The sequence below is a fragment of the Eschrichtius robustus genome, chromosome 2 (genome assembly GCF_028021215.1).
Source record: "Eschrichtius robustus isolate mEscRob2 chromosome 2, mEscRob2.pri, whole genome shotgun sequence".
In the NCBI taxonomy this organism is placed as follows: domain Eukaryota; kingdom Metazoa; phylum Chordata; class Mammalia; order Artiodactyla; family Eschrichtiidae; genus Eschrichtius; species Eschrichtius robustus.
This window is the reverse complement of record NC_090825.1, coordinates 108911314-108938804: the sequence shown is the minus strand read 5'-3', so window position 1 is coordinate 108938804 and position 27491 is coordinate 108911314. Positions and strand designations below refer to the sequence as shown.

The following is a 27491-nucleotide window of genomic DNA, read 5'->3' as shown; positions in this document are numbered from 1 at the left end:
CAATGGTGAAAACCTGAAAGCTTTCCCTCTAAGATCAGGAACAAGACAAGGATGCCTACCCACTACTTTCATTCAGTATAATTTTGCAAGTCCTATCCAGAGCAACGAGGCAAGAAAAAGCAATACAGGCATCCAAATTGGAAAGAAGTAAAACTGTCACTGTTTGAACATGACATGACATTATATAAAGAAAATCCTAAAGATTCCACCAAGAAACTGTTAGAACTAATAAAAAAATTCGGTAAAGTTGCAGGATACAAAAGCAATACAAAAAAATCTGTTGCGTTTCTATACACTAATAATGAATGGAATAAACATCAGAAAGAGAAATTAAGAAAAAAATCCTATTAACAATTGCATACAAATGAATAAAATATCTAGGAATATATTTAACCAAGGAGGGAGAGACTGGTACCCTGAAAACTATAAGACACTGACGAAAGAAACTGAAAACACAAACAAATGGAAAGATATTGTGTCCTCATGGATTGGAAGAATTAATATTATCATTAAAATGTCCATACTACCAAAAGCAATCTACACATTCAACGCAATTCTTATCAACATTTCAATGGCATTTTTCACAGAAACAGAACAAACAATCCTAAAATTTGTAACATGAAAGACCCTGAATAGCCAAAACAATCTTGAAAAAGAAGAACAAGGCTGGCAACATCACACTTCCTCATTTCAAACTATACTACAAATCTATAACAATCAAAACAGTATGGTATTGGCATAAAAGAAAAACAACACACAACAACCACCAAAAATGGAACACACAGACACAGAGAAAAGATTTGTGGTTGTCAGAGGTAGGATGGGGGTGTGTGTGTGAAATGGGTGAGGCTGGTCAAAAGGTACAAACTTCCAGTTATAAGACAGATAAGCTCTGGTGTTGCAATGTACAGCATGGTAACTATAGTTAAAAATACTGTATTGTACACTACAAAGCTACAGTAATCAAAACAGTGTGGTATTGGCACAAAAACAAACATGGATCCATGGAACAGAATAGAGAGCCCAGAAATAAACCCATATATCTATGGTCAAATCTTTGACAAAAGAAGCAAGAATAAACAATGGAAAACAGTCTCTTCAGCAAGTGGTGCTGGGAAAGTTGGACAGGTGCATGTAAATCAATGAAGTTAGAACACACCCTCACACCACACACAAAAAATAAACTTCAAATGTCTTAAAGACTTAGACATAAGACATGACACCATAAAACTCCTAAAAGAGAACAGAGGCAAAACATTCTCTGACATAGATCATATCAATGTTTTCTTAGGTCAGCCTCCTAAGGCAATAGAAATAAAAGCAAAAATAAACAAATGGGACCTAATCAAAGTTACAAGCTTTTGTACAGCAAAGGAAACCATAAACAAATTGAAAAGACAACCTACAGACTGGGAGAAAATATCTGCAAATGATATGACTGACAAGGGCTTAATTTCCAAAATATACCAACAGTTCATAAAACTCAACAATAAAAAAACAACCCAATTGAAAAATGGGCAGAAGACCTAAATAGACATTTCTCCAAAGAAGACATACAGATGACCAATAGGCACATGAAAAGATGCTCAACATCACTAATTATTAGAGAAATGCAAATCAAAACTACAGTGAGGTACCACCTCACACCAGTCAGAAGGGCCATCATGAAAAAATTTACAAATAACAAATGCTGGAGAGGGTGTGGAAAAAAGGGAACCTTCCTACTTGTTGGTAGGAATGTAAATTGGTGCAGCCACTATGGAAAACAGTATGAAGGTGCCTCAAAAAACTAAAAATAGACTGGGTCGCTCACCTGCGAGTCGCGGAGGCACCTGCTGCAGTCGCTGCATCTCTGAGCATGGCTGACAGCAGGCCCAAGGCCCCCAAGCCCGCCAACAAGACGCCCCCCCAAGTCCCCAGGGGACCCCACGAAGGACAAGGCAGCAAAGAGGCTATCACTAGAGTCGGAGGGCGCCAGCGAAGGGGCAGCCACCGCGGGCCCAGAGCCCAGCGCCCTGGAGGAGGCCTTCCAGAGGTTTACGGTGCACTGGTACACCAGGGCCACCTGTAAGGAGATGCATGGCAAGAACTGGTCCAAGCTGTGCAGGGACTGCCAGGTGATCAATGGCAAGAACATGACCGTCACCAACACAGACATCGTCTTCAGCAAGATCAAGGGCAAGTCCTGCAGGACCATCACATTTGACCAGTTCAAGGAAGCTCTGGAGGAGCTGGCCAAGAAGAGATTCAAAGACAAGAGCGGTGAGGAGGCCGCCCAAGAGGTGCACAGGCTCACTGAGGGCAAGGCCCCCATCATCTCGGGGGTGACGAAAGCCATCTCCTTGCTCACCGTGTCGCGGCTCACGGACAAGACCAAGTTCACGGGCTCCCACAAGGAGCGCTTGGACCCGTCCGGAAGGGGCAAGGGCAGGGCGGGCCGCGTGGACCTGGTGGACGAGTCGGGCTACGTGCCGGGCTACAAGCACTTGGGCACCTATGACCAGAAGGTGCAGGGGGGCAAGTAGCCGGCGGGGCCTTCTCCTGTCGCCCGGTCCCCCCCGCCGCCTCACACTTCGTTACATTCCTGTGCTTGCAGGCAGAACTCGGACCCAGGGCTGGGCGGCCGCGGAGGCACCAAGCCTCCCTCCCCCGCGGGCCCGCACTCCCCTCGACCCCAGCTTTGGCCCCGACTCACCTTTCCTAACACAACTGCCTCGTCCCTGCAGGAAGTGGGCAGATGACCCTTTCCAAAGTGTCTCCCAGGGCCAGACCACACCGGCCACTGGTTTGCAGCAAAAGGAGTGTTTTAAAGGAGCTGGTGGGCAGACGCTGTCTGGGGAGTGCTGACCCGCAAGCGCCAAGGCACCAACCAGCAGCACCGATAAAGCAGACGGAGTCCCGGACACGGCGCCGCAGTGCCCCGAGAGCACCACGCAGGTATGGGAGGCAGGGCACACAGTGCACGCTTGCACACCCACGCACACATGCACGCACGCACATGCACCCACGCCCGCACCTACGCACACACGCACCCACACGCACTAAGCACCCACGACGCACGTACACACCCAGCTACGCACGCACCCACGCACGCACACGCACGCACCCACACGCGCTCAGGCACACAAACCGAGGACCAGGTCTGCGCTGGTGGCGGGCGCCAAGCTGAGGGTTGCTGTTCAAGGGAAGAAGCCTCTGTCGACCAAAGTGACTCGAAGTGTGACGTCACAAGATTTCAAAATGGAAACTAAGGGCAATTCATTTCGCTTCTCTGAGAAGAAATAGGAAACAGTGATGCATGTTTATTCTCAGAACGGCTCAGGGAAGGCTCAGAATATTCCATCTCTGTGACTCCCTCCCAGCGGCCCCTGTCTCCCGGCCCCGAGCGGGGAAGACCCCCGGGGGCCCTGGACTAGAGGCTGCGGGTGGCCCGCCGGCTCTCTCCTTGCTCCCCCAGCCACTGTGGTTCCTCTGGCCTCTCTGGAGCCTCCGTGAGCGGCCTTCCCTGTCCTCCCCGCCCTGGAGTGCAGAAACCGCAGGGCAGGGCCAGGCCAGGGGAGGGCCAGAGGTCAGCAGCATCTGCGGGGTTTGGTTTCTCTGAGAGACCAGAGGTGGGGCCTCCTGCTGTCACAGTGGGCCCTTGGCAATGTGTCCCTTTGCATGGACATGGCCACAGCCTGGCGGGTAACCTTCTGGGCTCTGTGGTCCTGGTTTCGGTCCTGGGGGAAGCCCATGGCAGCCCCTGGGGAATGCTTCCCAGGAATCCAACCGCCCTGCCGCTATCTGTCCTGTGTCCAGGGCAGCAGGCCAGTTAGGGGCACCCCTCCACGGACACACGGCCTGGCCCACGGCACAGGTGGCTGTGAGAAAGGCCAGCACTGCCATGGCAGGCACGTTGGTCACGGCTGGACTTGGGAGACCCCGCCCACCCACACGAAGGGGCTCAGGCCAGTGCTCCCAGCCGACACGGCCACTCGCACGGGGCTCCCCCTGGGGTGGTGGTGGTGGCCTCTGCGGGCAGCTTCGTCCTGAGGCCCTGGCACCTCACCGCACTATCACCCAGGAAGTGATGGAGCACAGGTGTCCGGGGTCACTGCAAGGATGTGAATCGCTGCCGTCTAGAAAGTTTCTAAAACTTGGGGATCCGAAGCTGCCCGGTCAGGCCTGCAATCCACCACCAGGAAACTGAGGCCCGAGGGCTGGGGGAAAGCAGGCAGGACACCGACCCCCGCCCTGGGCTCCTCTCCTCCCTCCAGAGGCAAGAGTCACCTGGGGAATCGCGTCTGCAAAGAACTCTGAACGTGCAGAGTGTTTCTGAGCACTAAGTTGATCACAGATGGGAAAGCCCATGTTCCAGGGCCGGCCGGTTCCTCTCCGTGGACTCGGGACAGGACTCCTCCCCAGACCCATCCTCTACCCAGACGCTGCGGGTCTCTGCCTGCCCGACAGCCCGACACTGCCCCGCCCCCCCCCCCCGCCAGCCGTCCCGCAGCAGGACCCTGGAGTCCAGCCCTCCCAGCCGGTCAGGGGCTGGCCTGCCCGGGAGCACATGGGAGGTGGTCTGAGCAGAAGAAACCACGCCAGTGCCGTCCTGGTACGCTTCCTCACGCTGCCCCCCACTGCGGGGCCGGCCTGCGGGGCCGACACCACCCGCTGCAGGAAACCATCTTCCCGATGGTTACAGCAGCACCTCCTCCTTGGGTTAAGGAAAGTCAAGTGCACACAGCTGCCCCCGTGGCCATCCCTGCCTCAGCCCCACACTTGCGGGCTCCCGAGCTGCCGAGGCCGAGGTGTCTGGGTGGGTCTCAGGTGTCCCCAGCCCGCCTGAGGCTTCTTTCCCGAAGTGTAGCTCTGGGGGCACATCTCCCGCTCAGGGCAGGAGGAAGCGGTGGCCCCCTCCCCGTCGGCTCTATCACGGCATCTGTGTGTAGCCCAAACACAGCACGTCGCTCGGGCTCCAAGCTCTGCACGGACACATGTGCCTCCCTCAGGCTCCGGACGCTGTGGACACACAGGCAGGTGTGCATCTTCACTGCGTGTTCTATGCAATACCCATTCGCTTCTACCAACTGCGGTTAACTAGAAACTACATGTCTCTCTGTGAACGAAGGAAACTGCACAGCAAGCCCGCCAGGAAGCAGGGACCCGTGGTCAGGGCGCACCATGCTGACTGCGCCGAGCGCCAGGACAGCAGAGCGAGCGTTTGAGAACACTGATCGCGCCACAGTACTTATTTATTTCTATTTAATGCTCTAGGATAAGCAACTAGGCGGCGGTCAGTTCACCAAAACTGACGTTCAAATTACGTAAGTTTAAAATATTATAGGAAGAGATCTATATTTATACTGGAGTATTTTTACACCTCGAATATCCTCAGTCTTAAGGTTTGAGGCCGATGAAAATTACAGTCAGGAAGAGGCACGCGGAGCTCCAGCGGCATCGCCTCCTGTCTAAGCTGCTCTACATCCACGCCCCAGTGGCCGAGAGCTCAGCACAGGCCGCGGCGTCCCTCTGAAGCACCAAGTGGACAGAGGCTCACACACCCAAAGCCTGGACCTGCTCAGCCACCGGCTGTCGTGAATCGAGTTTTAACGGCACACAGCCCCACCATGCACCGCGCAACGCCTGTGGCTGCTTCTGTGGCTACGCCGGTGGCAGGGAGAAGATAAGTCACAGATGCCATGGCCCACGAAAACTACAGCAGCCACCGCCTGGACCTTTAAGGGAGGCTGCTGGTGCTGCCTCCACCCCTGAGGACCCAGCAGGCTCCTTCCTCCGGGAGTGTTCCCACACAAGCTGGCACACCCCGTCCCACAGTGCATGCAGGTGGGGACACCGTTGCCACCTGTCCATACGCTCAGGTTGATCATTCAGCTGTACTGTGAAGTCACCGCAAGGCTGGAATGTCCTTAGAACTCTGACCCTGAGTAGCTTCCCTCCGCTGACTGACTACTGAGTGCTCTGTGAAGTCCTGTGGCTCGGGTGTGGCCTTTGCCCATGGGCGTGTGGACAGCGTGGCTGGTGGTGGCCCCAGGCAGTCCCGGGAGGTGGTCACCCTGCACTTTGAGATGCTTTGGTTAACCCTCTCTCTTCCCCAAACCAAGCCAAACAACAAAGGAAACGCACATAACTCAAAGTTGAAAGGGAGCATATGCTACTAGTTTGTACTAAGTTTTTTTCAGGAAAGGGAAATAAATGTATATATAGATGGGGGGGGGAGCTAAAAATAGAGTTGCCATATGGTCCAGCAATCCTACTCCTGGGCATATATTCGGAACTATAATATGAAAAGATACATGCACCCCTATGTTCACAGCAGCACTATTCACAATAACCAAGACATAGAAGCAACCTAAATGTTCATCAACAGATGAATGCATAAAGAAGATGTGGTATAAATACACAGTGGAATACTACTCAAACACAAAAAAGAATAAAATAATGCCATTTGCAGCAACATAGATGGATCTAGAGATTATCATACTAAGTGAAGTAAGTCAGAAAGAGAAAGACAAATACCATATGATATCACTTACATGTGGAATCTAAAATATGACATAAATAAACTTATCTAGAAACAGAAACAGACTCACGGACATAGAGAACAGACTTGTGGTTGCCAAAGGGGAGGGCCAGTATGGGAGGGATGGATTGGGAGTTTGGGATTAGCAGATGCAAACTATTATAAATAGAATAGATAAACAACAAAGTCCTACTGTATAGCACAGGGAACTATATTCAATACCCTGTAATAAACCATAATGGAAAAGAATATGAAAAAGAATGTATATATGTATAACTGAATTACTTTGCTGTACAGCAGAAATTAACATAACATTGTAAATCAACTACTTCAATAAAATAAATTTTAAAAATACTGTATTGTATATTTGAAAGATGCTAACAGTAAATCTTAAAAGTTCTCATCACAAGAAAAAAATCTGTCACTGTGTATGGTCATGGATATTAACTAAAAACTTATTGTGGTAATCATTTCACTATATACACATATATGTTGTATACATAGTGAAATGATTATATATAACCATTATGTTGTACACCTAAAACTAATACAATGTTGTATGTTAACTATTTGTCAATTAAAAAAATCTTTCAATGGCATGGTTTGTAAGCGTGTGGAAATCATAGAGGCATTTAGGATATAAATAATTTATAGGACATTAAAATATTTAACTCTGCAGTTATAAAAAGTCTCTAAATATATAAAACACACAAATACAAATGAGTTTAAATAGAGAACTTGCATACAAAATTTTCTTTTTTTTATAATTAACTTTTTATTGGAGTATAGTTGCTTTACAATGTTGTTAGTTTCTACTGTACAGCAAAGTGAATCAGCTATACGTGTATATATATATATCCCCCCTTTCGGATTTCCTTCCCATTTAGGTCACCGCAGAGCACTGAGTAGAGTTCCCTGAGCTATAAGGCAGGTTCTCATTAGTTATCTATTTTATACATAGTATCAATAGTGTATATATGTCAATCCCAATCTCCCAATTCATCCCACCCTCCTCCATCCCCCCTTGGTGTCCATACATTTGTTCTCTATGTCTGTGTCTCTACTTCTGTTTTGCAAATAAGATGATCTATACCATTTTTTCTAGATTCCACATATATGCGTTAATATGCGATACTTGTTTTTCTCTTTCTGACTTACTTCAACTTCACTCTGTATGACAGTCTCTAGGTCCATCCATGTCTGTACAAATGACCCAATTTTGTTCCTTTTTATGGCTGAGTAATATTCCATTGTATATAGGTATCACATTCTTCTTTATCCATTCCTCTGTTGATGGACATTTAGGTTGCTCAAAATTGTTTTCTTTAAGAACCTCTTCCTGACCCACCAAGTCTGGGATTTGGAGCTCTGCCTATGTGCCTGAACAGCCCCTCTACCTCTCCTGATATGGAAGCCAAAGGACTGTGACTGAACACTTTGTTTATCTTCTAATACGGTGCTCTAAGTTCCATAAGGACTGACCACTGTTCTATTCTTAGTGCCTAGCACAACAGGTATTGAATAAATGGTGGTTGAATCACATTTACCTGCCTTAGAATACAAACTATAAAGATAGTTTAGGGCAAAGACGAATATAAAAAACCAAAGGACAGAAGTTTAAAAACACATCTGAAATAAAGAATAGCTTCCTAGAGCTTTTTTTTTTCTCTTTCAGTACTGTTCTTTATTATTTTCCAATTAAAACAAAAACAAAAAACACCTTATTTTACAATCACTTAGGTAACACAATGCAGACAAAGAATATATTTAACCTTTTTTTCTTCAGCAATATCCACTCTGTGAAATAGGGAGAAGACTCACGATATAGGCCTCTGATCTCAAAGAGCTCAAATTCTGGGGAGCTTGTTAAATATGCAGATATCCTCTGCTTTTCTGCACAAGCACACTAGCCAGAAAGTATGTCTTCTTAAAGCCTCTGACCTTGAAGCACATATCTCAAAAAACTTCTTCCATCCATAGGCAGAAATGTTTATCCATCATCCTCCGTCTTTACTAGTTCATCATCCATCTCACCCATGTTTGTTTTAATTCTCAGCAATATAATATTGCTCTCTGGTGACTTTGAGATCCTTTGTAGGTGGCATGAATGCTAAAATGGTTGCATTGTGGTACATCAAATCCATGGTATGAGATTATTCATCAATTTAAAACAAACAAAACGAAAAACAGCATGCTACGTGTTCTCTAAACCCTATCTAAATGGTGTGCTGCATAAAATCTTGTAAAAGGATAAGAGAAAAGGAAGAAAAGCAATTGTCCAAAGGTCCAAAGTATATTGAACCACTAGGGAGAAAAATGATGATGGAACAATAAAGGTAAACTCTGGATCAGAAAGGGTATTTTTTCCTACAATTAACAAATATTCATGAATAACTATAGATAAAATAATGAGTGAGACAGTTCCTGCCCTCAGGGAGTCTAATATCTAGCACCAGAGAGAGAAATAAAGCACATACACACATCACAAAGTTTATACCCAATGGCAAGCTGGGTAAATACTCTGAAGGGAGATTACAAGGTACCATGAGGGCATATGAAAGGGTATATGCTTTTTTAAAAAAAATGTATCACACGTGTTCAGAAGCATGTTCCTATTTTGTTTGTCTTACATATATGCCAGAGAGGAAGTTAAAAAAACATAGATAATGCTACTCAGAAACTAAGTAAATATATAGCCCTAAAGTCTTGAGTTTTCTTAGTACCATCTATAATCATACATTTGGTTACTGTCTATAGAATATATGTTTGATAAAGGCCAACACTGAAACCAGTTGACCAATATCCATGTTAGAAAGAGGGCTTTGAAAATGTCAATAGTCAATGACAAAGCAAGTATAGAAAAATACTGAAATTAACTCATTGTTCTAAGTCATAGTTAGTTTTTACTTTTCTACAGAAAACCTAGGAAGGCTAGAATGGACCAATGATGAAACTGATATGAATTAAAAATTATGATTAATCCAAATTCATGTACCTGTGATCATACCAAAAATAAAAATACAAAAAAGTAGGGAATACTTGGAAAGAAAATAGTTTTCCCAATATTTTTAAGATTTTAAAAATAAGGAATTTCTCTCAAATGATGAAATTATTATATCTATAATAAAGAATAGTGAAATTATCTTCAATGATAAGGAAAGCACTCTTTTTTAAAAGATTTTTTAAAAATTAAAGACAAAGAAAAATTATTGAAAGCAGCAAGGGAAAAACGACAAATAACATACAAGGGAACTCCCATAAGGTTAACAGCTGATTTCTCAGCAGAAACTCTACAAGCCAGAAGGGAGTGGCATGATATACTTAAAGTGATGAAAGGGAAGAACCTACAACCAAGATTACTCTACCCGGCAAGGATCTCATTTAGATTTGATGGAGAAATCAAAAGCTTTACAGACAAGCAAAAGCTACGAGAATTCAGCACCACCAAACCAACTCTACAACAAATGCTAAAGGAACTTCTCTAAGTGGGAAACACAAGAGAAGAAAAGGACCTACAAAAACAAACCCAAAACAATTAAGAAAATGGTCATAGGAACATACATATCGATAATTACCTTAAACGTGAATGGATTAAATGCCCCAACCAAAAGACGTAGACTGGCTGAATGGATACAAAAACAAGACCCATATATATGCTGTCTACAAGAGACCCACTTTAGACCTAGGGACACATACAGACTGAAAGTGAGGGGATGGAAAAAGATATTCCATGCAAATGGAAATCAAAAGAAAGCTGGAGTAGCTATACTCATATCAGATAAAATAGACTTTAAAATAAAGAATGTTACAAGAGACAAGGAAGGACACTACATAATGATCAAGGGATCAATCCAAGAAGAAGATATAACAATTATAAATATATATGCACCCAACATAGGAGCACCTCAATACATAAGGCAACTGCTAACAGCTATAAAAGAGGAAATCGACAGTAACACAATAATAGTGGGGGACTTTAACACCTCACTTACACCAATGGACAGATCATCCAAAATGAAAATAAATAAGGAAACAGAAGCTTTAAATGACACAATAGACCAGTTAGATTTAATTGATATATATAGGACATTCCATCCAAAACCAGCAGATTACACGTTCTTCTCAAGTGCACACGGAACATTCTCCAGGATAGATCACATCTTGGGTCACAAATCAAGCCTCAGTAAATTTAAGAAAATTGAAATCATATCAAGCATCTTTTCTGACCACAACGCTATGAGATTAGAAATGAATTACAGGGAAAAAAACGTAAAAAAGACAAACACATGGAGGCTAAACAATACGTTACTAAATAACCAAGAGATCACTGAAGAAATCAAAGAGGAAATCAAAAAATACCTAGAGACAAATGACAATGAAAACACGACGACCCAAAACCTATGGGATGCAGCAAAAGCAGTTCTAAGAGGGAAGTTTATAGCTACACAAGCCTATCTCAAGAAACAAGAAAAATCTCAAGTAAACAATCTAACCTTACACCTAAAGAAACTAGAGAAAGAAGAACAAACAAAACCCAAAGTTAGCAGAAGGAAAGAAATCATAAAGATCAGAGCAGAAATAAATGAAATAGAAACAAAGAAAACAATAGCAAAGATCAATAAAGCTAAAAGCTGGTTCTTTGAGAAGATAAACAAAATTGATAAGCCATTAGCCACACTCATCAAGAAAAAGAGGGAGAGGACTCAAATCAATAAAATTAGAAATGAAAAAGAAGAAGTTACAACAGACACCGCAGAAATACAAAGCATCCTAAGAGACTACTACAAGCAACTTTATGCCAATAAAATGGACAACCTGGAAGAAAAGGACAAATTTTTAGAAAGGTATAACCGTCCAAGACTGAACCAGGAAGAAATAGAAAATATGAACAGACCAATCACAAGTAATGAAATTGAAACTGTGATTTAAAATCTTCCAACAAACAAAAGTCCAGGACCAGATGGCTTCACAGGTGAATTGTATCAAACATTTAGAGAAGAGCTAACACCTATCCTTCTCAAACTCTTCCAAAAAATTGCAGAGGAGGGAACACTCCCAAACTCATTCTGTGAGGCCACCACCACCCTGATACCAAAACCAGACAAAGACACTACAAAAAAAGAAAATTACAGACCAATATCACTGATGAATATAGATGCAAAAATCCTCAACAAAATACTAGCAAACAGAATCCAACAACACATTAAAAGGATCATACACCACGATCAAGTGGGATTTATCCCAGGGATGCAAGGATTCTTCAATATACGCAAATCAATCAATGTGATACACCATATTAACAAATTGAAGAATAAAAACCATATGATCATCTCAATAGATGCAGAAAAAGCTTTTGACAAAATTCAACACCCATTTATGATAAAAACTCTCCAGAAAGTGGGCATAGAGGGAACCTACCTCAACATAATAAAGGCCATATATGACAAACCCACAGCAAACATCATTCTCAATGGTGAAAAACTGAAAGCATTTCCGCTAAGATCAGGAACAAGACAAGGATGTCCACTCTCACCACTATTATTCAACATAGTTCTGGAAGTCCTAGCCACGGCAATCAGAGAAGAAAAAGAAATAAAAGGAAAACAAATTGGAAAAGAAGAAGTAAAACTGTCACTGTTTGCGGATGATGTGATACTATACATAGAGAATCCTAAAACTGCCACCAGAAAACTGCTAGAGCTAATTAATGAATATGGTAAAGTTGCAGGATACAAAATTAATGCACAGAAATCTCTTGCATTCCTATACACTAATGATGAAAAATCTGAAAGAGAAATTATGGAAACACTCCCATTTACCATTGCAACAAAAAGAATAAAATACCTAGGAATAAACCTACCTAGGGAGACAAAAGACCTGTATGCAGAAAACTATAAGACACTGATGAAAGAAATTTAAGATGATACCAACAGATGGAGAGATATACCATGTTCTTGGATTGGAAGAATCAACATTGTGAAAATGAGTATACTACCCAAAGCAATATACAGATTCAATGCAATCCCTATCAAATTACCAATGGCATTTTTTACGGAGCTAGAACAAATCATCTTAAAATTTGTATGGAGTCACAAAAGACCCCGAATAGCCAAAGCAGTCTTGAGGGAAAAAAATGGAGCTGGAGGAATCAGACTCCCTGAATTCAGACTATACTACAAAGCTACAGTAATCAAGACAATATGGTACTGGCACAAAAACAGAAACATAGATCAATGGAACAAGATAGAAAGCCCAGAGATTAACCCACGCACCTATGGTCAACTAATCTATGACAAAGGAGGCAAAGATATACAATGGAGAAAAGACAGTCTCTTCAATAAGTGGTGCTGGGAAAACTGGACAGCTACATGTAAAAGAATGATATTAGAATACTCCCTAACACCATACACAAAAATAAACTCAAAATGGATCAGAGACCTAAATATAAGACTGGACACTATAAAACTCTTAGAGGAAAACATAGGAAGAACACTCTTTGACATAAATCACAGCAAGATCTTTTTTGATCCACCTCCTAGAGTAATGGAAATAAAAACAAAAATAAACAAATGGGACCTAATGAAACTTCAAAGCTTTTGCACAGCAAAGGAAACCATAAACAAGACGAAAAGACAACCCTCAGAATGGGAGAAAATATTTGCAAACGAATCAACGGACAAAGGATTAATCTCCAAAATATATAAACAGCTCATTCAGCTCAATATTAAAGAAACAAACACCCCAATCCAAAAATGGGCAGAAGACCTAAATAGACATTTCTCCAAAGAAGACATACAGACGGCCACGAAGCACATGAAAAGATGCTCAACATCACTAATTATTAGAGAAATGCAAATCAAAACTACAATGAGGTATCACCTCACTCCTGTTAGAATGGGCATCATCAGAAAATCTACAAACAACAAATGCTGGAGAGGGTGTGGAGAAAAGGGAACCCTCTTGCACTGTTGGTGGGAATGTAAATTGATACAGCCACTATGGAGAACAATATGGAGGTTCCTTAAAAAACTAAAAATAGAATTACCATATGACCCAGCAATCCCACTACTGGGCATATACCCAGAGAAAACCGTAATTCAAAAAGACACATGCACCCGAATGTTCATTGCAGCACTATTTACAATAGCCAGGTCATGGAAGCAACCTAAATGCCCATGAACAGACTAATGGATAAAGAAGTTGTGGTACATATATAGAATGGAATATTACTCAGCCATAAAAAGGAACGAAATTGAGTCATTTGTTGAGAAGTGGATGGATCTAGAGACTGTCATACAGAGTGAAGTAAGTCAGAAAGAGAAAAACAAATATCGTATATTAATGCATGTATGTGGAACCTAGAAAAATGGTACAGATGAGCCGGTTTGCAGGGCAGAAGTTGAGACACAGATGTAGAGAATGGACATATGGACACCAAGGGGAGAAAACTGCGGTGGGGTGGGGATGGTGGTGCGCTGAATTGGGCGATTGGGATTGACATGTATACACTGATGTGTATAAAATTGATGCCTAATAAGAACCTGCAGTATAAAAAAACAACAAAACAACCAATACTAAACTTTCATTGGGTTATTTGTATGGAAATATGTTAATATAAATGTTTCAGACATTACATGAAATTTCTAAAAATCTTATATGTTCTGGTATAATGTTATAAGTAATAATCCTAGTTATTACTTTAAAATGTATATCTCAGAAATAACTAATTTTCTTGTCAACTGCATTATTATGAACTTTCATCAAATCTTTAACTGTGGTCATTTTTAAGTCTTTTGTCATTTACAGACAGTTCTGGGTGTACTCTGATGCTTTTGCAAATATGTTCCTATAAAAGGCTTTCATCTTCAAGAAATTCATGGAAAAGACTCTGACCAGTACAGGTTTCTGGTAACTGACTGTACTGCTGAACTGAATGAATAAGCATTTTCAGAACTCTAATGAAAAACTGATGAACTCAAAAAAGTGCTAACAAAAGATCAAGATGAAAAAAAAAATTTAATTACATGGGACTGAGTGAACTGATGAGGATGAGTATAATTTTTGTGACTTTGTCTGAATTAAAAAAAAAAAATCCCACAAGGACTCAGAGGCAAAGAATATACAAATCAATTTTCACTGCAAAGTAAAGGAGCTGTTACAGTGGAGGATTACTGGACTGAATGTCAATATTATGACATAGTATGAGTGTGTTTCATGTTTGGTAATTGCAATCATTGTTGCTTTTGTTGTGGTCATCCATGTACAATGCTTGGTGTCAGTCTATTTATCTCTTGTAAAAATAAAATACAGTGTGTGTGTGTGTGAAAAAAAAAAAAAGGAACAAATGAGAAATTATTTAGGATAAAGAGTTCTTTCTGCTAGTCAGTATTTAATTTCCACTGTAGATATTTAGAAGGGAGAAAAAAAGAGATGGATTTAGAATTTAGGCATACAGGTAATTACTTTTGTAGATGAAGTTTCATTTCATTACTTTCAGTTTCTATTATTTTTCATGTTGGGGCTTTATCTGATCTTTTTTAGAGATACACAGTCACAACTCTATTTTCTAGCCAAGAAGAATTTTAATTCCTCTCACTTCTGTATGCCAGTACAGACATTGCTAAAATATGTGGAGGAATTTTACTTAAAGTAACTTCTTAAAACAGAGATTAAAGACTCAAATTTGTTCTATCTTAAACCCACAGGAATAAAGTAGGAAAAAAGAGACCCATATATAACTTAACAGAAAGAATGAGGCCTTTATCAAGGCAATATAGCATTAGATACTAATAATCATGTAAGAGTCAAAATTTTCAATCTTGTGGGAAAATTAAACTATACAGAAAACCAAAAGAAAAAAAGAAATTTAAACCAATATTATCGTATTTAAAATCAGGCTTCTGAAGTGTAGCTATCAAATTTAGTTATCTGAAATAACCTAAATTTTTATTCATATACTAAAGATAATATTTTGCTGTGATTACCCATATAAAATTTTGGCTATAGTACACAGAAGCTCTAAAGATTATTATTAAGATTAAAGACAATGACTACAAATTTTCAATTTAGGATTAACCATGTTTATTGCCCTTAGAAATATAACTGGATCTGATAATTTCTGATAAATACTCATGAACTAAAAATAACTTTAAAAGCCCTATAGGACATATACTACTAGATATTCAGATTTACTGTAAGGCTGTAGTAATCAAGACATTATGGTTTGTGATGCAAGGACAGAAAAACAAACTAATTGAAGAGATTATAAAGTCCAGAAACAGATGCACACATATACAGTTATTTGATTTTATGATAAAGGTGACCCTACAGTGCAGCGGGGAAAGAGTGGTCTTTTCAATAAATGATGCTGGAATCAATATTTCAGTTCCAATGATGCTGGAACTGAATATTCAGATGTAAAAAAATAAATCTTGACTCCTATCTCATACCATATACAAAAATCAACTCTAGTTGATATAAACAACCAAATGAAAAAGACCAAACAATAAAGCTTTTGGAAGAAGCATAGGATAATCTCTTCATGACCTTGCTTGAGACAGGAAAAGATTTCTTAAACAAGACTCAGAAAAATATTAACCATAAAGGAAAAAAGGGATTAACTGGACTACATTAAAATTAAGACCTTCTCATCAAAAGATAAAAACACCAAAACGAAAAAGCAAGACAAAAAGTAGAAGATTCTTATAATACATATATTCAACAAAGGATTTATATTCAGAACATACAAAGAATTTCTTCAAATCAATAATAAAAAGGCAGATAACCTCTTAGAAAAATGGGCAAAAGACTTGAACAGCCACTTCATAAAAGAGACTATCCAAATGGCCATTAAACAACTGAAAAGGTGCTAATCCTTCATTAATTACCAGAGAAATGCAAATTAAAATCACAATGTGATACCATTACATAACCACCAGAAACTCTAAAATTAAGAGATGCACAGTATCAAAGAGCTGGTGAGGATATAAAGCAACTGGAGTTCTCAGATACCACTGCTGCAAGTGTAACTTAGCCTAACTACTTTGGAAAGCTGGTTAGCAGTACCTATTAAAGCTGAGTAAACACATACCATATGACACAGAAGTTTCACTCATACAATATTCACAGAAATGTTGCTACACACAATGATAAAGATGAATCTCACAAATATTGAGAGAAAGAAGCCAGACAAAACAGAAATCCTATATGATTCCATTTACATAAGGTTCAAACACTTTATTATATTAGGTTAAAACTGGTAGTGTTAAAAGGACAGTGGTTATACTTATGGGGAGGGGTTGACGGGAAGGGACATCAGGGCATGAGGGGGGGCTTTTGGGAAAGTGGTAACATTATATAACTTGATGTGGATGTTGGTTACATGATATTTCACTTGGTGAAAATTCACTGGGCTATACTATTATAAATTGTGTACTTTTCTGTTTGTATGTTGTTTGTATCTTTGCTGTTGTTTCTGTCCCCCAAAATACTTCAGGGAATGAAAACCAAATATTATGTGAAATGAGAGTCTGCTGAAGCCCCACCAGGAGTTTGGAGGTATAATGGAGGATTCTCAACTATATAACCATTTTGTATAATCCCAATTCTTCTGAATTAAAATAGTAGAATCATAGGAGAAAAGATAAAGAAATAGACATAGTCTAGGCAGGTGACAAATTATACTAGGAAAATTAAGAATGCCAGATAAATTTTATAAAAACAGTCACACAGGAGGCAAACTTCTGAGATATTGCAGGTTCGGTTCCAGACCACTACAATAAAGTGAGTATCTCAATACAGCAAATCACACCAATTTTTGGTTTCCTAGAGCATATAAGAGTTATGTTTATACTATACTATAGTCTATTAAATGTCTAACAGCATTATGTCTAAAAAAACAATGTACATACATTAATTTAAAAATACTTCATTGCTATAATATGCTAACCATTATCTGAGCCTTCAGCAAGTTGTAGCAGTGATATCAAAGATCACTGACCACAGATCACTATAACAAATATAGTAATAATGAAAAAGTTTGAAATACTTCAAGAATTACCAAAATGTTACACCGAGACACCAAGTGAGCAAATGCTGTAAGAAAAATGGCACCGATAGACTTGCTTGACACAGGGTTGCCACAAACCTTCAGTTTGTGAAAAATGCATTATCTGGGAAGTGCAATAAATTGCGGTATGCATATACTGCCTTTGTAACTGTAGTTTTGCAGTATAACCAGTGGTTAAGATTAAGAAGAAAAAATAAATAAAAGAAAAAAAGTCCGGTAAACAAACTTTCATAATTCAGCATTTTTAAGTACAGCCTTATAAATGTGTACAATATATACCACATTGTCTGGCAAAATCAAGTTGTTTTAGTAATCAGCATTAAAAGCACTGTAATTGCTCAATAGTTTAAAATACATTGCAAGCAACATTTTTCTTTAATATTACTTACTCAGCGTATTGTGGTCTGTGTGAATACCTTGTATAACAGATGTTCTGAGTATCAATTCAACATCAGAACCTATTTTTATTAGCTGTTAAGAAAACCAAAAAATAAATAAATAAATAGACTAAATCCTCTGTTTTTTCAATGGTTCACATGAATGTACTGTTTTTGAAAACTAAAGGTTTACTACAATTCTTTTTAGGTGATACTTGCCTTTAACTTTTTTTTTTTAAAGAATATATTTATTTATTTATTGGCTGCATTGGGTCTTCGTTGCTGCGCACGGGCTTTCTCTAGTTGCGGCAAGCGCACAGGCTTCTCACTGCGGTGGCTTCTCTTGTTGCGGAGCACGGGCTCTAGGAGTGTGGGCTTCAGTAGTTGTGGCTGGCAGGCTCTAGAGCGCAGGCTCAGTAGTTGTGGTGCATGGGCTTAGTTGCTCCGTGGCACGTGGAACCTTCCTGGACCAGGGCTCGAACCCGTGTCCCCTGCATTGGCAGGCGGATTCTTAACCACCGTGCCACCAGGGAAGCCCCTTGCCTTTAACTTTTATTTTTGTTTTTGGCCACGCTGCGGGATCTTAGTTCCCGACCAGGGAACAAACCCGTGCTCTCAGCAGTGGAAGCGTAGATTCCTAACCACTGGACCACCAGGGAATTCCCTTGCCTTTAACTTTTTGTAACCATTCCAAGCATACAGAAAGCTCAGACATGCGTATACTTTTACCTATCCACTCCATATTTTGTTCCAAAGCAGATCTGGAGTATGTTTTGTTGTAATATATATTTTACAATGTGTTTAAAATGTGCATTTTGTTTTTTTGAGAGTGGCTGAATCTTTCTTTCACTGTAGAGTTGGATGTTCTGAACACTAGAAAGAGTACTGGATCAGGAGGCAGAATACTTGGACTTCCAACTCTGGCTCTGTCATCAACTGTATGGCCTTGGGTTAATACCTACTCACTAAGTTTCAGAACTCATCATTGCAAAATGAAGAACTGAACTAAAACAGTGAGTCTCAAAGCTGTGGACCTTGAGACCCTTTCAGGGGACCCATAAAGTCAAAATTATTTTCATAATACTAGAGCTGTCTGCATTGTTTGAGTTGTGAGCACAAGTAGAGTTTTCTCTTTGGAATACCATTTTTACTTTTATAGACAAACTCTGTTTATTAAGATTTGGGTAACTGGCAGATAGGTGAAGTGAGTATGTCACTTTAAGAAAACAACTGACAGTATTTAATGGCAATGATAAAATTCAAGCTTTCAAGCAAAAATCAGAATTCTGGAGAAGCTGTATCTGTCACTGTAAGCTTGACAGCTTCCCAATACTTAAAGATTGTTCTGATGAGATGTATATTAAGATGTAATTTTAAAATATTACATATTGAACTATGTCAACATGTGGAAGATCTGCATTACTTGGTGAATCTACTTTTTCCAAATCATCAGTGCATGATGTTACAAAACATGCATGACTAAAAGATCCATTCAAAGGGAAAGATAGATTAAAATCTGTTGGTCTACTAAATGACCAACAGATTTATATGTTATACCTATCAATATTTACCATATTAGAGAAGGGCATATTGGAGAAGAATATCCTAGGAAGAAGCAACAGCATAAATGGCCTGAGATAGGAAAGTTCTTGGTAAACTGAAGCACCCTCAAAGAAGGCACTGAGGTTGGAAGAGTGAGAAGTATGTGGTGAATTGAGGCAGGAAGTTAACAGGGGTCAGATGATACAGTGTTATAGGTCATGGTGGGTAGAGACTTTAGATTTTAATTGGAATGGGATGAGGAGCCATGGAGATTGTGAGTAGAGGAGTGATGGGATATGCCTTTTTTTAAAAGGCTCACTGCCTTTATAAGTATTGAGAATAGGCTGCAGGGAGTTAGGGCAGAAGCAACAAGACCCACTAGGAGGCTGTTGTAACAACCCAGTGAGAAATAATGATGGCTTGAACCAGGAAATAATAATGGGGCGAATAAGAAGTGGTTGAATTCTGGGTATATTTTGAAGGTTAAGTCAATAGGATTTGCTTCCAGATTGGCTGTAAATGTGAGAGAAGGAAAGCAGTCGAAAAAGAGAGCACCGAGGGTTTTGGTCTGAGCATCAAAAGGAGGAAGCTGCCATTAATTGACATGGAGAAGGCTGTAGGAGAGCAAAGCCTCACCTCCCAACAGAGCTGAGAAGGGGCTTAGAAGGGGAGAGAAAGAAAAACAATGCGCCTCCTCACCCACTGGAGGTGCATAAACTGAGCTGAGTCTTAGGTTTAAGGCTGGAAACAAGGCTAGATGAGAAACAAGGGATTATGGGAGATCAAAGGGGATGAGCAGGATGTGGTATGTATGAGTCCTAGGAACCACCCCCGCAAAGGATAAATACACACACCCACACACATCCATTGGTCTAACAGATAACAGAGTTCCGCATTGCATCTAACCTTTTAAGAAATTTACCACTTGTTGAGGTATGATATCAAAGAATATTCAAAATTATTTGAAAAGGCTAATATATACACCTACCCTCTTCCAACTACCTATCTGTATAAGGCTGAATTTTCTTCATATAATTCAATCTAAAAAAACATACATTGCCAGATTGAATGAGGAAGCAGGTATGATAATTTAGCTGACTCCTATTAAGCCAGACATTAAAGAGATTTGCAAAAATATAAAATAATGCCTTTCTTCTTACTAAATTTTTCTGAAAATATAGTTATTTTTCATAAATATTGTATTTAATAGGTAATGAGCTTATTATTTTTAAATTATTTAATCAACATATATTTTTAAAATTTCTCAGTTTTAAATCCTAATATGGTAAATATTGATAGGTATAACATATAAATAGCACTTTTTGGGGTCTTCAGTTTTTCAGAAGGTAAAGTGGTCTTGAAACCAAAAAGTTTGAGAACTGCTGGTCAAGAGGATGCCTATGATTCCTTTTGGTGCCAAGACTTCATGACAATACATGACAATGTAATTATCTAAAAACTACTAAGTATTTAATAAATGCAGAGTTACAGAAAGTACAAAATATACACTTGTATATAACAAATATCTAATTTCAAGAGTGCTTAATGTGGGCTTCCCTGGTGGTGCAGTAGTTAAGACTCTGCCTGCCAATGCACGGGACATGGGTTTGAGCTCTGGTCCAGGAAGATCCCACCTGCCACGGAGCAACTAAGCCCGTGTGCCACAACTACTGAGCCTGTGCTCTAGTGCCCACGAGCCACAACTACTGAAGCCTGCATGCCTACAGCTCATGCTCCGCAACAAGAGAAGCCACCACAATGAGAAGCCCGCACACCACAATGAAGAGTAGCCCCCGCTCGCCACAACTAGAGAAAGCCCGCGAGCAACCAAAAATAAATAAATAAAATAAATAAATTTATATATATATAAAAAAAGAGTGCTTAATGTGAGTGCTCTACAAGTGAAATTAATTTGGGAGATGCTAGTTCATTTTTCCAGTTTAGCTAATATAAACAGACCTCAATTAAAAAATTTTTAAATCATGACTTCAAAATTTAAAAACACTTACAGGCATACCTCAGAGATATTGTGGGTTCAGTTCTAGACCACCACAATAAAACAAATATCATAATAAAGTGAGTCATACGAATTTTTTGGTTTCCAACTGCATAAAAGTTATGTTTACAATATACAGTAGTCTATTAAGTGTGCAATAGCATTATGTCTAAAAAAACAATGTTCGTACCTTAATTAAAAACACCTTATTACTAAAAAATGCTAACCAGCATCTGACAATGCAGGGTTGCCCCAAACCTTCAATTTGTAAACAACACAGATTCTGTGAAGTGCAATAAACCGAAGCACAATAAAACGAGGTATACCTGTACCATATTGTTATTAATCAGTCTACCAAATAGCAAAATAGTACAAACTTCAGTATATACATTTTAACTTCTCCTCAAGTCATGACCTGATTAGAATGTAATTTTAACTTCTTTCGTGAATAAAAATTACATAGTCCCTGTTTGCCCTATCATACGCTTAAGTGAAATTTCCCCCTTTTTTCTTTATGTTATAGGGAAAGAAATCCTTAGGCTATCTCATTTTGTCTCATTAGTTTATCGCAGATATTTACTATTTCAAAAATAGCATTTTCTCTACTAAGTAGAAAAGTATTTGTATAAAACAATTTTTTTCACCATGTGGAAATTCTATTAAACATGGAAGAATTTCTCTAATTTGTACCTTCCTCTTTATCAAACCAATTCTTGGAATCTTAATTATCCCAGCAAATAATTTTTCATTTTTCATTTTCTTCCTAATGGTCCTTTCCCTACATTTATACAAAGTTAGATACAGGAACACCTAGGAAGCAGTGTTCCTTCCTAAGACAGAGACAATGTATATATATGCACATGATTTTATACAGGAAAAGAATCATTTTGCACTTTTTCAATGAACATATACTGGGTATACTAGGGAGCTCACCGACTAGTGTTAGTAGATTGCCTTCAACTACGGCAAGTGACTAAAATGCAAATACAGAAGGCAATGCAACAATAGTTCATAAAGTCTGGCTGGTTAACTTCCACAGCCAGGATATGAATTAAAAAAAAGTTCTGTCTAGTTGAGCTAAATGAGTAGACGTTCCCTCTGTGTAACTGAGTGAGTTACCACAACACTCACTCTCCTTAGTTTCAGTCACTTGCCTTAGATGAAGATAGCATTTCTGTGAATTTCTGGGTTGGTTCAGCTGCTCTTGCTTTGATCATGGCTACACTCATGTTCTTTTCACCAGGCAACTTGCTATCTTAAGGGTGTAGGCAGATGACCCTGAGAAGGTGAGTCAAACCAAACAAGTGAAGGTTATCTATAGTTGTGATGGCTTTAACTATCAAGTAATGATTTTTATTTCATATAATCCCTCTATTTTTATCATTTCCTCTAGTTGCTAAAATTTGAGTTTTATTGTAATTGAAAAACTTAATTACTGTACCTCTTCTATTTTCTTAGGAGAAGTTTCACTTTTATTACATTTGAATTCTTCGTTTATCTTTATTCTGGCTGCTAGAAAAAGAAAAAATATGTATATAGTTATTTGCTTTTCTTTTTTTTTTTGTTTTTTAATATTTATTTATTTATTTTGGCTGCACCAGGTCTTAGTTGTAGCATGCAGGATCTTCACTGCGGCATGCGGGATCCTTTGTTGTGGCATGTGGGATCTTTAGTTGCGGCATGTGGAATTCTTAGTTGCGGCATACGGACTCTTATTAGTTGTGGCATGCATGTGGGATCTAGTTCCCCCGACCAGGGATCAAACTGGGGGCCCCTGCATTGGGAGCATGGAGTCTTACCCACTGGACAACCAGTGAAGTCCCTGCTTTTCTAATTTATAATTCCTGTCCCAATAATTTACATATTATTCATTATACTATGATACTACATACTATATACATATATCTACTACTTCTCTAGTAGAAAAAATAATTTTGCCCCATGTAAAACAAAGTATAAAAATAAGAAATTTATTTAGAAAGTCCTTGGAGAGCTTTTGACAGGCTGGCAAATTTGTAATTAAACCTAATACATATTTTTAGCACTCTAATACTTTTGTTTCCTGCTTTTTATTTCTAATTTCATTTTGAACCCCTAGCTATGAGATCCTAATAAATTCAAGTTAATACTTTGTTTCTGTAAATCTAAGGATTTGAATTAACATGCTTTTTTTAAAATGGCAAAACTCAATACATACAAGCATGTTATCCCTACCCCCCCGCCAACCACACACTTAAAATGAAGATATAGCAGCAAAGAGGATATACAAATAATTTTGGGTGCCTTGACTGACAAGTAAAGTGACTGATAAATAAAACTTTTGTTCATATACCACTGAGACTTTGGCATCACTACAGCAGCATAATTCAATATAACTGATAAACTGCCTTAGAGTGTGCTGTGAGCATTTAATGGAACAATTCATGTACAGTGCTTAGTAAATATGCAGTATTAGCTATTCTTATAATTATTTCACTTAAAAACATTTAAAAATATGTTATGCTGGTGGAGATTAGCCATAAAACCTTCCTTCTATGCTCGATACATTTCAATATGTAAGGTGGGTAAGAGTTTAGGCTTTGGAGCCAGAATGTTTAGGCTAAATCCCAGCTCCACCTCTTACTAAGTATCATGTGGGGTAAATCCTTTCACACTTTGTCAGTTTTCTTATCTGAAAAAATAGAAATTATGATAGTTAACTACCTCACAGGGCTGTGATAAGAATTAAATGAGGAATTTGTGTAAAGTACATATAATATGAGGCATATACTTTAATATTCAAGAAATTTTTTTTGGTAAATTACAAAAACTTGAATTCCTAGGGACAGTGGGGACACTTTATGTAGGTGGCCTCTTTTTTTTAAATAGAGGTTGAATTTTTTTTTTTAATTTTTATTGGGGTATAGTTGATTTATAATGTTGTGTTAGTTTCTGTTACACAGCAAAGTGAATCAGTTATACCTATACATATATCCACTCTTTTTTAGATTCTTTTCCCATATAGGTCATTACAGAGTATTAAGAAGAGTTCCCTGTGCTATACAGTAGGTCCTTATTAGTTATCTATTTTATATATAGCAGTGTGTATATGTCAATCCCAATATCCCAATTTATCCCTCCACCCCTCCCCCAAGGTGCCCTCTTAAAAGAGGTTTAGAAACTGAGTATGACCAACACAGAACCTAAGCTTTAGAGCTCTGAGTTCTGGATAAGACAGAAACCACTTTAAACAGTGAAATACTGAATTTGGAATCATTTGTGATAGATTCTCTTTCATAGCTGCTGTCACTTCTAGAAAGACACAAGGCATTAACAATATGGTAGTATCTGGTCTTAGAGGATGTGAAAATTTGATTATATAATAGATAAATGAGTTTCATGGCTTGAACATAAGGCAAATAATGGAGCACATTGAAATTCTGATCCTTTTTTTCCCTGATTTTTTATGAAAACTCGATCTTTAAAATTTTTTCTTTGTAGATACTTCTCAAAGAAGTGTAAGGTAAACTCATCTTTATTTAAAAAAACATTAGGGGAGAGATCGTGAAGGTCATTCCCCAAGATAGGTCTTGACCACCATACAGGGTCTCTTGTATTATTAGCAGCCACCTGAAGAATGGACTTGCTCCAAAGGGGCAAAATATAAACTTACCTTCTAGTGCCCTAGCATCATTTTTAAAAACTTGTTGTCTGGTCCTGTGCAGTGTTTTAAAGAGCTGTAAAACCTATAAAGAAAATTAGAATTCAGACCTCAAAAGAAAAAATTTCACATTTTACATAATTACATGGATTAAACAGTATTTATTTTCTGTTTGTTTTTTAGACTATTTTTCGAAATAGCTGGTGAAAACAAGAGTTGGCCAAAACAACTTTCCCTTGATTATTTATCTTTAAATTAAAAAAAAATTAGCCTTATGTATTTACAAAAACAATACAAAATTCTTTGAAACAAAACAATACGAGAATGGTTAAAAAGTTAATGATTCCCCCTGCCAAAACTAGTTTGCTAAGGTAACCAAATTTACCAGTCTGGTATTTGTTCTTATTTTGCTTAACCTGGGAACTTCATCTGTTCTTAAAGTCATACACACATGCACACAAACTCGTGAATATACTACATCTTAGAAGAGCCCAGAGGAAGATGTTTCAGATATTAGGCAGGTTTAATTGTGCTTTCTCAAAAAAGAAGTGGAATGCTGAGACTTCTGAATATTCTAAGACTGTGCTAAAAAAAAACCAAACAAAAAGGTATTCAATATTGTCCCCCCAATATTGCTCTTTCTTCTGTCTTCTCAATTTCAGTTATGGAAAACAATGGATTTCTCAAGCCAGAAATCTCTAGGTCATTCTTTATATCTACCTTACTCCTCATGTAGAAACTGTAGGGATGTTTCTCTAATCTTTTGTATATTCTCCATCACCCAAAACAATTTAAGTTCAGACCTCTCCCTATCTCTTGCTTAGACTACTGACAAAGATTTGTCAGTCTGCCACCATTCCCTCCTTTCCCCCAGTCCATTCACCAGATAACAATACCTAAACTTTACTAAGTGTATCCTGTGCGCTAGGCACTATTTTAAGTATTTTACATATACTAGAAAACCTAAAACATCAAAGGCAGATACCAAAACAGAAACAGAAAACAGGGAGCAGAAAACATAAAAATAAAACAAAACAAAGACTGACCAACCACAAAGAACCTTCTCAGAAACATAAATTATTACAAACATGGAATAACAACAAAAAGAAGTTACAGTAAATTTAAAAAGGAACATTCAGAAAATGCCCCCAAACTCTTGGATATCAAAAGAGTGATAGCAAAGATTAAGTTGAGAAAAACTACCCCGAAAGTTGAATAAGAATTCAGAGATACAAAATAAGGAGAGAAAGGATAAGAAAATTAAAGGAGTAGTCTAGATGGCCCAACAGTTATATTCACAGATCTCCAACAAGACAGAACAAAGAAAACAGCCTCCATCAAGTGCTCAACACAAAACCCATGAATAATCTTGGAGGGAAAAAAACAGTTCACGTATAAAAAACAGAAAATCAGAATGGTACCTGATTTCTAAATAGCATCACTGTGAGAAGACAATGGTATAAAATCTTCAAGTTTTGTACAAAATGTCCAGCTTAGAACACCATACATATCCAAACTATCACCTAACTGCAATGGCAAATAAACATTTTCAGAAATGCAAAGTCTCTTATTTGCCATACGCCCTTTCTTGGAAAGCTATAGAAGATTGTGCTCCACCAAAATAAGGGGATGAATCACAAAAGAAAAAAAATGGGAATGAGGGACACAGGTGATCCAACATAGGAGAGGCAGAGATGATGGGGAAGGACAAATATAGGTCAGCATTTGTGCAGCCAGCATAGAAAGCAACTAGTCTGGACTATAGCAAAAGGGTATATTGCTCTACAAAAGATGCTGCTAGGAAAAAACGATACTAGTAGACATCAGTTTTGCTCAGAGTTTGGAAATAGCTATGTAGGAAAATGATAATAAAAACAAGACAGTTATTAACTTCAAGAAAAACTGGGACTTCCCTGGTGGTCCAATGGTTAAGACTCCATGCTCCCAATGCAGGGGGCCTGGGTTCAATCCCTGGCCGGGTGGGGAACTAGATCCCGCATGCCGCAACTAAGAGCCTGCATGATGAAACTAAGACTTGGTGCAGCTAAATAAATACATATTTAAAAAAAAAAGAAAGAAAGAAAGAAAAACTAAGACTTAGAAAAGAAAGGCAACATAATCATATATTTATATTAGAGGGCTCAGCTGTGGACAAGTTCTGTATAGTCATATTAATATCAAAGATGAAAAACTGCTTCACCAAAATCTGTATATTGAGAGGAATAGGGTATAAGGGGGAACTTAGTCCTCAACTTTCATAGACAAAGGTCAATAAATATCCCCAAAGAGGAAAAAAAAAATCAATAGTAGTTTAAACATGTTATTTAGAAACATGGAGGTAAATA

General features: G+C 39.0%; 1 protein-coding gene and 1 pseudogene across 2 annotated transcripts in view; one reads left to right on the top strand and one right to left on the bottom strand.

The window, feature by feature from the left end:
- LYRM7 (LYR motif containing 7) overlaps window positions 1-27491 on the bottom strand; it is a 42092-nt gene that overhangs the window by 9349 nt on the left and 5252 nt on the right. Inside the window, exons 2-4 of one of the 2 annotated variants that reach the window (XM_068535808.1) lie at window positions 25159-25231; window positions 22948-23015; window positions 17981-18062 (exon numbers count right to left, since the gene is read on the bottom strand). In XM_068535808.1, coding sequence (XP_068391909.1) covers window positions 17981-18062; window positions 22948-23015; window positions 25159-25231 — 223 coding nt within the window. Of the gene's footprint in view, window positions 1-17980; window positions 18063-22947; window positions 23019-25158; window positions 25232-27491 lie in introns of both variants that reach the window. The other variant, XM_068535807.1, reaches the window with a different exon arrangement.
- Window positions 1859-2525, top strand: LOC137757990 (tubulin polymerization-promoting protein pseudogene; annotated as a pseudogene).